The sequence below is a fragment of the Chiloscyllium plagiosum genome, chromosome 7 (genome assembly GCF_004010195.1).
Source record: "Chiloscyllium plagiosum isolate BGI_BamShark_2017 chromosome 7, ASM401019v2, whole genome shotgun sequence".
NCBI lineage: Eukaryota > Metazoa > Chordata > Chondrichthyes > Orectolobiformes > Hemiscylliidae > Chiloscyllium > Chiloscyllium plagiosum.
In genome coordinates, this window is record NC_057716.1 from 5,626,918 (window position 1) to 5,639,839 (window position 12,922).

General features: G+C 39.6%; 1 protein-coding gene across 5 annotated transcripts in view; it reads right to left on the reverse strand.

Annotated features, from left to right (window-relative positions):
* The window catches only part of hecw2a (HECT, C2 and WW domain containing E3 ubiquitin protein ligase 2a), a 335,739-nt gene that overhangs the window by 218,315 nt on the left and 104,502 nt on the right, over window positions 1–12,922 (reverse strand). For all 5 annotated transcript variants that reach the window (XM_043692900.1, XM_043692901.1, XM_043692902.1 and 2 more), the window contains one exon: window positions 6,243–6,574. In XM_043692900.1, coding sequence (XP_043548835.1) covers window positions 6,243–6,534 — 292 coding nt within the window. In that variant the 5' untranslated portion in view covers window positions 6,535–6,574. The remainder of the gene's footprint in view (window positions 1–6,242; window positions 6,575–12,922) is intronic.

The following is a 12,922-nucleotide window of genomic DNA, read 5'->3' on the forward strand; positions in this document are numbered from 1 at the left end:
CCTCCTCTGTAACATGGACATTTTGCAAGATGTCACCATCTATTTCCCTACAGTCTATACCTTCCATATCCTTTTCCACAGTAAATACTGATGCAAAATACTCGTTTAGTATCTCCCCCATTTTCTGTGGCTCCACACAAAGGCCACCTTGCTGATCTTTGAGAGGCCCTACCGTCAAAAATGGTCTTCCTCCAATTTAGAATTTCAACTTTTAGATCTGGTCTATCCTTTTCCATCACTATTTTAAAATTAATAGAATTATGGTTGCTGGCCCCAAAGTGCCCCCCACTGACACCTCAGTCACCTGCCCTGCCTTATTTCCCAAGAGTAGAAGTTTTGCACCTTCTCTAGTAGGTACATCCACATACTGAATCAGAAAATTTTCTTGTACACACTTAACAAATTCCTCTCCATCTAAACCTTTAACACTATGGCAGTCCCAGTCTATGTTTGGAAAGTTAAAATCCCCTACTATAACCACCCTATTATTCTTACAGATAACTGAAAGCTCCTTACAACTTTGTTTCTCAATTTCCCTCTGACTATTAGGGGGGTCTATAATCCAATCCCCCATTAAGGTGATCATCCCTTTATTATTTCTCAGTTCTACCCAAATAATTCCCTGGATGTATTTCCAGGAATATCCTCCCTCAGCACAGCTGCAATGCTATCCCTTATCAAAAACGCCAGTCCCCCTCCTCTCTTGCATCCCCTTTTCTACCCTTCCTGTAGCATTTGAATCCTGGAACATTAAGCTGCCAGTCCTGTCCATCCCTGAGCCATGTTTCTGTAATTGTTATGATATCCCAGTCCCATGTTCCTAACCATGCCCTGAGTTCATCTGCCTTCCCTGTTAGGCCTCTTGCATTGAAATAAGTGCAGTTTACTTTATCAGTCCTACCCTGTCCCTGCCTGCCCTGACTGTTTGACTCACTTCTGTTCTCAGCTGTACCCGTCTCAGATCGATCTCTTTCCTCACTATCTCCTTGGGTCCGACCCCCCCACCTTCCTAGCTTAAATCCTCCCAAGCAGTTCTAGCAAATGTCCCTGTCAGTATATCAGTCCCCTTCCAATTTAGGTGCAATCCGTCCTTCTTGTACAGGTCACTTCTACCCCAAAACAGCTTTCAATGATCCAAAAATGTGAATCCTTCTCCCATACGCCATCTCCTCAGCCATGCATTCATCTGCTCTCTCCTCCTATTCCTGCCCTCACTAGCTCGTAGCACTTGGAGTAATCCAGATATTACTACTCTCGAGGACCTCCTTTTTAAAATTCTTCCCAACTCTCTGTAATCTCCTTTTCCCTTCCAATGTCGTTGGATCCAAATGTGGACAACGACCTCCTGCTGCCCCCTCTCCCCCGTGAGAACATTGTGCACCCTCTCTGAGACATCCTTGATCCTGGCACCAGGGAAGCAACACACCATTCTGCTTTTTCTCTGCTGGCCACAGAAACATCTGTCTGCACCTCAGACTACAAAATCCCCTAACACAATTGATTGCTTGGAACCTGACATATCTCTCATTACATTACAGCCAGTCCCAATACCAGAAACTTGGCTGAGCATGCTACATTCTCCTAAGAATCCATCACCCCCTACTTTTTCCAAAAGAGCAGACTTATTTAAAAAGGGGATAGCCACAGAAGACTCCTGAACTGCCTGCCTACCTCTCTTACCTTTCCTGGAGTTAACCCATCTATGTGACTGTATCTGAGACTTCCCCCCTTCCTATAACTGCCATCCATCACATCCCCTTGCTCTTGTAAATTCTTCATTGCCTCTAACTGCCTCTCCAACCGATCCATTCGATCTGATAGGATTCGCAACCAACGGCATTTATTGCAGATATAATCCTCAGTAACACGTAAACTCTCCCTAAATTCCCACATCTGACAAGAAGAGCATGTCACTCTACTAAGGGCCATTTTTGCTTCTTTCAATCTACAGACCCAGAAAATAGCACTGTCTTATTCCTCTACAAAACTGCTGCGGGTTAAATTAATACTTACGGCTTACATTTTAATTTTAATCAAAACACATAGCTCAATAAAACATATAATCAAGAAAGAACCCACTCTATTCACTACTGCAGACTTATTTTAAGGCCACGCTTAAAATCCACTATCGCCTTCTGTGCTGTGACTGCTCCCAGTCAGGTCCCTCCAAGATCAGTTGTGAATTTCACTGTTTGTTCATTTTCCCAGATGCACTCCAATGTCCAGTAATACATGAATTCAACAGCAAATGCAGTAACTGCTAACTCTGTCAGTTAGCAACGTGGGATTCTTCCTCAAACATTCTCCACTGCTGTTGCGCTAATGGGATACTCTCATTTTTGTTCCATTCTTATCTATCTACACATAGCCAGAGTATCATTTGAAATGGCTCCTCTTCCTGGCCCCCCTCTGTTAATTCAGATATTTCCCAAAAAACATTCTTCACTTTCCTCGTAATATAATGCAATAAAATACAATATTGCATTCGAACAGGCCCTTTGGCCCACCAAGCCTGCAACAATTCCTCGTCCTTATTTAGACCTGCTACTTATTGCCTATAGACAGAATCTATCCCTCTGTTCACCTCCTGTTCATGTGTCTATTGAGATACACCTTAAATGTTGCTGACTTGCCTGTTTCTACCACTTCCACTGCAGTGTATTCCAGGCACCCATCACCCCATGTGAAAAATCTGCCCAACGCTTCTCCCCTAATATTTCCCCCTCTCACCTTTAACCTGTGCTCTCTTGTAGTTGACCTTTCCACCCTGGAAAAAAATCTCTATTAACCCTATCTGTGCCTCTCACAATTCTGTAGACTGCTATCAAGTTGCCTCTCAGCCTAAGTCTTTCCAGTGAAAACAATCCAAGTTTATCCGACCTCTCCCCATAACTAAAACCCTCCAGACCTGGCAACATCCTGGTAAACCTTCTTGGCCCCTTCTGCAAAGCATCTACATCCTTCTGGAGGTGCGGCAATCAAAACTGCACATAATATTCCACATGTAACGTAACTAAAGCTTTATACAGGTCCAGTGTAACTTGCCAAATTTTATATTTAACACCCCAGCTGATAAAGGCAAGAGTGCTATATGCCTTCTTGACCACCTTATCCACCTGTGTTATCATCTTCAGGGATCTGTGAACTGTACCCCCACATCTCTCTGTATGTCAAAGCATCTAAGGATTCTGTCATTTATTGTATAATTCACACCTGAATTTGATTTTCCAAAATGCAGCACCTCGCAATTGGCTGGAACTCCATCTGCCATTTCTCTGCTCAAATCGGCAGTCTATCTCTATCCTCCTGTATCTTTTGATAATCCTCCTCACTAACTGCAACTCCATCAATTTTGGTGTCATCCGCAAATTTACTAATCAGACCACCTACATTTTCCATCAGATCATTTATATATCTAACAAACAACAAGAAAAAAGCACTGATCCCTGCGGAACACCATTTGTGACTGATCTCCATTTCGAAAAGCACTCTTCAACCACTACTCTCTGTCTTCTATGACCAAGACAGTTTTCTATTCACCTAGCCAATTTACCCCAGATCCTATGAGACTGTACCTTTTGTTCCATGAAGTTCCTTATCAAATGTCTTTCTAAGGTTCATGTAGCCAACATCCACTGCCCGTCCCTCATTAATCATTCTTGTCACCTCCTCAAAAAACTCAATTGTGTTGGGGAGACATGACCTTCCCTGTACAAACCAATGCTGCCTATCACCAAATGTGAATAAATCCGGTCTCTCAGTATCTTCTCCAACAGTTTCCCCACCACTGACGTCAGGTTCACTAGCCTGTAATTACCTGGATTACCTGTTCACTTCTTAAAAAAAGGATCAACATTGGCCATTCTCCAGTCCTCTGGAACCTCACCTAAGACCAAAGGGGATGCAAAGATATTTGTTAAGGCCCCAGAAATTTCCTCCCCTGTCTCCCATAGAATCCTGGGATAGATCCCATCTGGTCCTGGGGACTTGTCTACCTTAATGCATTTCAAGATATCCAAACCTTCCTCCTTCTTTATGTTTACCTGCCTGAAAGTATTCACACACTTTGCCCTAACCTCAACTTACCTCACATTCCCCTCTTTGGTGAATACTGATGTAAACTACTCATTAAGGATCTCACCCATTTCTTCTGGCTCCACCCTTTATTCTCGAGTGGGCCTACCTTTCCCTAACTATCCTCTTATTCCTAATATATGCATAAAGTGCCTTGGGATTCTCCTTAACCCTGCTGGCCAAGGACATATTATGGCCCCTTTTAGCTTTCTTAACTCCTTGTTTGAACTCCTTCCTATTTCCTCTATATTCTTCAAGGACTTTTCCTGTTTTTAGTTGTCTAGACCTTAGGTATGCTTTTTTTAGACTAAGTTGGTCATTTCCTCCTGAAGAAGGGCCTGTGCCCGAAACGTCGAATCTCCTGTTCCCTGGATGCTGCCTGACCTGCTGTGCTGTTCCAGCAATAAAGTTTCAACTTTGATCTCCAGCATCTGCAGACCTCACTTTCTCCATTTCCTCTGTCATTCAATGTTCAAGATTCATGCCATTGCTGTCCTTCATTTTCACAGGAACATGCCTGTCCTGCACTCTAATCAATTGACCTTAAAAAGACTCCCGCATGTCAGATGTGGATTGACCGCTCTCAATCCACATTTTCCAATTCTTGCCTAATTTGGCTATAGTTGGAATTCCCCTAATTTAATATTTTCATCCAATGTCCACTGTTGTCTTTTTCCCTAAGTAGACAAAAATGTCTGGAATTATGGTCATTAGTGTCAAAATCCTCCCCCACTGTAGCTTTGATTTCTTGGCTGGGCTCGTTTCCCAATACCAGGTGCAATATGGCCATCTCCTTTGGATTATCCATATATTATTCCAAAAAACCCTCCTAGACACACGTAACAAATTGCTCCAGGAGGCCAATCAATATGAGGTAAGGTAAAATCACCCACCACAACAACCCTATTATTTTCACATCTTTCCAGAATCTGACTACATATCTCTTCCTCTATCTCCCGCTGGCAGCTGGGAGATCTGTAGTCCCAGTATTGTGATTGCATCCTTCCTATTTGTGAGCTCTGCCCATAATGCCTCACTATAAAATCCATCCAGGGTGTCCTTCCTCAACACAGTTGTGATATGCTCCCTAACCTTTCTCATCTAATGCTAACATTATCTGAAAGTACATTAATTTTTAACACCTCCCTTGATTGCTGTTAAATTATCAAAATATTTTGACATCCAATGCTGGATTATAAAAGGGTACAGCAGAGAAACACTGTTTTTTTTAAGTAACTGATTTTATTTCCCTTCTCTCCTAATTCTATGCTGGTTTATAGCATATACTCAGTGGGATTTCACCAAAGTTACCAATATTTATGTGTAATAGTCAACAGAGTATCAGAAGGCTTTTGAGCTGCTGGGATATCACAACAAAAGTTAATTTTGTTCTCACCAAAGATGTCCATTTCCAGCAGAGATTTCTGAATATCAATCAGAAGCCATAGCCAGTGATATAGGTGCACTGGGAATATAACAACTTGGACTCCTTCAGTAGTATAGCTCAGTTACTCATTGATTAATCTCACAAATTCATCAGAGAAATATCAATTTGTTTAATAAACTAACATAAAATAACCATCAAAGCAACATGGTTGAATCTTGAGGTAACAGTAGTTGGTACGCTTTCATTCTTTGAGTATATTTGAAGATTTTACAAACATACTCAAATAGATCTATTGATGTCATTCCATATGCACGTATAGAAATATGAAAAGAATGAACACTTCTGGGCTAAGCTGGAGAATAATAAATCTATTTCTCAATGGATTTGTTAAATTCATTTTCCTTTAATAATCATCCTGGAATCCTGCCCCAACACGACCACAAGTTGCTTCATGTTTATAGATGATGTGGATATACAGTCTGGATAGACAGTTTTCTAAATTCCCTTCCTGTCTCTCTGTGAGGAAGTGTCTTGTCTCATCTCTGTTGCAGCACGGCTGGGACTTTGCTTCCAAGCATCTCATTTCTCTCTCTGAGGCAGCAGGTTAGTGACCTAGCATGTTGTCATCATTGCACCATTGCTAAATAAATTTTAAAACTGCCAAAAATACCAGACTGCAAAAGATGAATAGATCTGATATATGCCAAAGCTTTCCAGCACAATGGAACAATTTTCCAAATAATCTTTAGAAGGAAGATATTAATTTAAAAATTTGTTTTACCTATGTGATACAGTCCAATCCAGTCTGTGGGGTCCACCTCCTCTTTAATATCCCAGTAGATAATCAGGTTCTGTGCTTGTCCAAGTGTGTACTCATACATGCTAGCTGTCAAACTAGAACGACTGTCTGATGTCACCAAATCAGTGTCACTGTTTGCTCTGTGGAAATTCAAGTTCTCCGATCTGACACTCTGGGAAGCTAGGCTCTGCAGGTTTTCTGGACTCAGGGTGTAGCGAAGTTGAGGGTTCCTACGTCGTACAAAAGACATATGCTCCCTTGTGGAACCTGACATTTTGGCTGTTTCTTGAGGTTGACGTCTCTCCGTTTAAAATCTGTTCAGGAAGAAAAATAAACAAACAAACAATCAGTGGATTGTGTTATGTGAAAAGCGTCAGTCAAGGGAACAAGGTCAGAAATTTGTACTCTTTAACTTTGGCATTTTGGCACATGATCATCCATCTATCTAATAAGCTAGCTAGCTTATTAATATACACATAGCAAGTTTGCTAATGGCTTTTAATTTTAATTGTCAAGAAAAGTGAAGGAACTCCAAAGTCAACTGTAGCCTTCTCTTGTGTACTGACACAACCACACGTTTTCTAAGTATAGATGACAAAGTCAACGATATTTTGAGTTTCCTTTTATTAGCACGATACAGATTCTCAACAATGAACTATACAACAGATTTCAAGTGCCAACAAATTAAAGTTATACAATTTACACAATCACAAATGTTTGAAGAACTTTATTCTTCAAAACCTGAAAAAGCAAGTAAATATCTCTTGTTAACATACCTGAGCCAGTGTTTATCAACTTTTCCCACAACACAAAAAGGTTATTACAATGTAAATAGTTTACAAACTTTTCATTAAAATCATTTTTTTAGATATTCACCACTAAGTACACAACTTTTAACTATTAATATACATAAGATAAAACTCCCTCTTCGAAAAACCTCAATAATCCTCACTCGTGAGATTTATGAATGAATCCAAATCTAAATGAACAAGATGAAAATCTCTGCTCTCCAATGTCTAAATTTAATCCAAATGAAAAAGTACAGGTTTGTCCCAATCCTGTTTTAAGAGGCATAAATCGCACATTAAAATGGCCCTATCTTGTGTTAACAAGGATTATACTTGCATTATCATTCAGAGAGACCACAAGGATGGCTGGAGTGAAAAATTCAAACACTTTCCTAATGCAATTGAGAGTTCTCTTTTCATACTGAAATTCGTGTCAGGTTAACTGTTTTTATGCTGATACTGTCCACTCTATTATCTTGATAGTACAACATGTAGTCCTTGTGTAAACGACACAAGCTGAAGATGTCAGAACCGTAGAATCTTACTACTCCCAAAGGGAGACTATTCCAGATCAACAGTTTCACTGAAATTGATTACCAAGACCAGAGACATGCCAATGGCTGGTAAATCTGGTACATTAATCACAGGGAGTCTTTGAGCTCTGCACACTGGAAACCATTAGTACTTGTATTAGCAAAACACGAAACACAGTAAACCCTAGGGAGGTACTAACATTTTATTAATGTCACTGGATTGATAATCCAGAACCCCAGGCTAATGTTCAGCAATGTCCTTTCAGGAACTAAAGCTGCCATTCTTATCTGATCTGATCTACATGTGGCTGCAGGTCCACAGCAAGGTTGTTGATTCTTAACTACCTTCTGGGCAATTAGAGAGGAACAATAAATGCTGTACTAACCAGTAATGCCCACATTTTTAAAAGTCCTCACTTAAACTCATGGTTGATTTCCTGAAAATCACAACTAAGTGAAGCATGGTTTCCCATAGGAATTAAAACCAGAGTTGGGTTTCCTGTGTACATTGCTGACTGGAGGAAAAAAAACAAGGTACAAATTGAAATATTGTACCATACATGTTCAGCACTGAGCATTCCTAATTCAAATAATCTGCAAAGTAAAATAAATCACTGAATATTATAGAAATACAGTTACTGGCACAGGAGTCTGCCTAACGAAGGTATTTTCCCCCCAAACTAGCCCTGAAATAAAAGGGAATAATTTTACTGCATGTGTACAGTATCAAACACACTGAAGACTTCTACAACTTCTGCATATCAACAGCAGGCACTCCTGAAACTCTAAACTTTTATCATAAAGGTTATCAGCCGAGGCTTCGTGCATGCAAAAACAAAACCTCTTTCAGGTTATTTTACAGGTCTTTCCTCAGATATTTGGTTCTGGGCATTATTTTAGAAGATTGAAATTACCTCTGTGCAAAGGCACTAACCAGATGAAAATCACTGTAATGGCTACAATGTACAGTAACATAATAAAGGCAGCAGGTATGCAATGGCATGCACATACGAAAATGGTAATGAATTACAAAACGGGTGATAATTTGAAGCAATGGTGAAAGAACTATATTCAAAGAGAAAGTTAAAATAAAACATGCTAAAATAAAAACAGAGACATTTTAAAGCAGGGACCCTCTGTAAATTCAACTGAAATTATAGTAATGGATTTTTGATGGTTATGAGTATCAAAGGTTATGAACCAAAGGTGACTAAACAGAGTTTGGATATACATCAACGATGATCTAAGTGAATGACATTGCAGACACAGGGAGCTGAATGGCTTACTGCTGTTCCTCTGATCTAAAAACAATGTCAAGTACACTTGGGGTAAAAAAAATCAGAAATCTTAAATCTGCATCCAACCTGTGTTACTTCCCTTGTGGGTCTTCAATGTTTACACTGCATTTAGAAAACAGAACAAGTGTTCTACTTCACAGTATTGTGTCCTGCAACTTTAATGTAAAGTTAAATAAAATTTTATACAGCATAAAATACTAAATGACAGTGAACTGTTTCCAAAAAACATATCTTTGTACTTGCAATGGGAGTCATGATTTACTTTAAGATTATTCTAATAATTTTAAAAAGTATGAATGAAAGAACTCTAAACTATTTTAAAACTCTCATCTTTGTTTTCAAAATCCCTCCATGGATCATTATGATCTCCCCGAACCTTTCAACTCTACATGCACCTACATTTCAGGGCTCTACAACAGATGCAAGTTTAATCACTCAACCATTGGCAGCTATGTCCTCAGCTGCCAAAGCTCTGACCCAGGGATTTGTCTCTATGCCATGCTTTCCTCCATTAAGACATTCTAAATAACCTACTTGACCAAACTGCCCTAAACCTCCTTGTATGGCTTAGTATCAAATTATTTGCTAACACGTTAGTGAAGTTCCTTGAAACATCTTAGTGTTAGGGGTACTACTGTGTATAAATAAAAGTTTTTGTTGCTAACACCTGATCTATATAAGATATAATGAAACAATGTAAAAAATGTCTTTGTTCCATGGCTGGTGTTTGTTGGAATCAGCTTGACTGAATGTTTAAGAGACACTAAAGAAATAGCACCTTTAGCCAAGTTGTTTCAGTTTGTCTGGTGGATCAGTATTGTTGAAGGCTCATGGAGCCTCATGGATGTCCAGTCTTGAGTTGTTCAACTGATTCAAAATCTATTCTATTCAGAATGGTGATAGTGCCATACAACACAATGTAAGGCATTTTCAACGTGAAGCTGCCACTTCAATTTCATAAAGACTAGTTCCTTGAAACATCTTAGTGTTAGGGGTACTACTGTGTATAAATAAAAGTTTTTGTTGCTAACACCTGATCTATATAAGATATAATGAAACAATGTAAAAAATGTCTTGGTTCCATGGCTGGTGTTTGTTGGAATCATCTTGACTGAATGTTTAAGAGACACTAAAGAAATAGCACCTTTAGCCAGTTGTTTCAGTTTGTCTGGTAGATCAGTATTGTTGAAGGCTCATGGATGTCCAGTCTTGAGTTGTTCAACTGATTCAAAATCTATTCTATTCAGAATGGTGAAAGTGCCATACAACACAATGTAAGGCATTTTCAACGTGAAGCTGCCACTTCAATTTCATAAAGACTATGCTTACCAATATTCTCAAAGACCACTGCATCTGTACCATGCAGATTGGTGAGGATAAAGTCAAGTATGTGTTTCCCTCTTGATGGCTCCCTCACCACCTGCCACAGGCCCAGTCTCGCAGCCATGTCCTTTCGGAGCCGACCAGCTAAATCGTCTCCCTGCAGATTCTTAGTTTCTGTTTCCCCTCTACTTTTGATTTTCTTCGAGTCTTGGAAACTTCATGATTTTTCTAGTTTGTCTTGCATCTTCACAGTATTTCCTCAAACTTCTTTTCATCAGATGCTTCAAATCATGAGGGTTTAAATTCCCTCTTTGTCACCAAAGAAAGTAAAATATTAATTAAAAAACCCAAAACTTGAAAACTTGCATGTGGAGCTTCCAGAGATGGAGGGTTTGTATTTTGTATTTTAGGTCAGAAAGTGACACTAAGCAAGTGGATACTAAGTAGGTTAGTGACGGAGTAAGGCTGTTGGTTTATATGTATCCAGTAGTGCACCAGCTTGTTTTGAAAAATTAGAGTTTGAATCATGTGAAGTGAATAAGGCAGATAGATTCACTCTACACTGGCTGGCACATTCGCTCAAAGGTTAGCAATGCTGCCTCACAGTGCCAGGGACTCAGGTTCGATTCCAGCCTTGGGTGACTGTCTGTGTGGAGCTTATGTCACACTGAATCCAAGACCATCGTTAATGAATTATTCTTTCCACATAAATCTGCCCGTAAGCCATTAGGGTCTTAAATGGGAAGAATAATATCACAATAACAAGTTTCACTTCCAACATCATCATTTTATTACAGGAAAAAGAATGACATTGTTCAATTTACAGATTAACTGTAATAAATGTCAGAATCAGTATGGTTATCCAGATACATGAATCTTCATAAACTCACCCACTACAGGATTTGAGCACATAATTGGGGCCAACATTTATCACCAGCCATGTTGTCTTTTAGAACATCAGAAAATGAGGTCTCAACTGTTTACTCATGCAGGAACCAACACATTAAATCAAAGCAGAGCAGGGAGTTCCACTGTGTTATTCATCAACAATAACTTATATTTATCAACCATTTCAGGTAGAAAATTGTCCCAGAGAATTTCAAAGGGACGCAATCAGATAAAAATGGATCATTAACACAAAGGCATATGCAATAGTAGAATATAGATATCAGAATTTAGGATGATTTGAAGTCTATGGATGGAAGTTTGCAAGGATAGCTTTTTTTTTAATACGCTCTTTGGAAATAGCTTATGGGTTAAGGCAAGCAATTATCACTCGCCCCTAGTTGCACTGCAGTTATATTGAGGGGCAGGAGCTACTTCAGGAACTACTGTATGTTAAAGTTGTTCTCAAAATGCTGTTAGATAGCGAGTTCCAAGATTTCAACAGACTGACAATTGAAATAGTCAAGTATGGAGGTGACAAAAACATTGATGAAGGTTTCAGTCGAAAGTGGATTAACTTTACTATATATGAGAGGTCTATTCAAAGGTCTGTGGAAAAGAAGCTGTTCTTTAATTAGTTAGTTCAAGTTTCCAAATTTTTGTATGTATATAGGGAGTCTCTGTAATTAATAGCATACAATATTGGAGGCTCAGCTCATTGCTGAGCTTGCAATTGGGTTCCTACTGAGATGGTGACAGGGAGGAAATGAAGACATTGGTTAGAGAGAGGGACAGAATCAGTGGCAAGGATACAGATTTGGTGACAAAGGCTGAGGGTAAGTGCATCAGATTACCCAACATCCACCCAGAAGAAACTCTGGCTCATTGCAAACTGGATGTCAAGTTGTCAAGTATCCAATCAAATAACACAACCATTGGAGGATTATCAATGTTTATCTTCAAATCAACATAACTAAAAATAAATTAATTATCATTTTCTCACTATGTGTAAAGTAACTGCATTGTTTATTTTCATGAAGATGTCCACACTTTAAGTGAATCACTGATGGTTTGGCACTTAGTGGTGTTTCAAGGATATAAAGAGAATATTTGTGGGTGGGATGCCAATCAAATGGGCTGCTTTGTCCTGGATGATGTCAAGCTCCTTGAGTGTTTCTTGGAATTGCACCCATCCCGGCAAATGGGGAGTCTTCCATCACACTCCTGATGGACAGGCTTTGGGGAGTGAGGTGGTGATTTACTTGTCACACTATAACCAGCCTCTGACCTGCTCTCATAGCCATTGTATTTACATGACGAGTCTCTCTGTTTGAATTACTAATAACAAAGATGATTGTCCCAGGTTGTACACAAACTAAATGAGCTTCCCTCCACCCTGACAACATGGAACATCTGGGTCTCGTTCCGATGGCAATAAGAATAACACCAAGCCTAACTAGAGACAATGCTGGCAATGCTCAACATCTCATTGCGAGGCACAGAACCAAAACAAAAACAATCATTGTAAACATTTACTTGCATTGCTTGTGACATCAACCAATGCCAATGGTGCTAGCCATGGAAAATGTGACTGGGACTAGCAAAAGTTTCTAACACTTTTATTATTGGTAGCAGTGTTTTATAATATACAGAGCTGAAAATGTGTTGCTGGAAAAGCGCAGCAGGTCAGGCAGCATCCAAGGAACAGGAGAATCGACGTTTCGGGCATAAGCCCTTCTTCAGGAATGAGGAAAGTGTGTCCAGCAGGCTAAGATAAAAGGTAGGGAGGAGGGACTTGGGGGAGGGGCTTTGGAAATGCGATAGGTGGAAAGAGG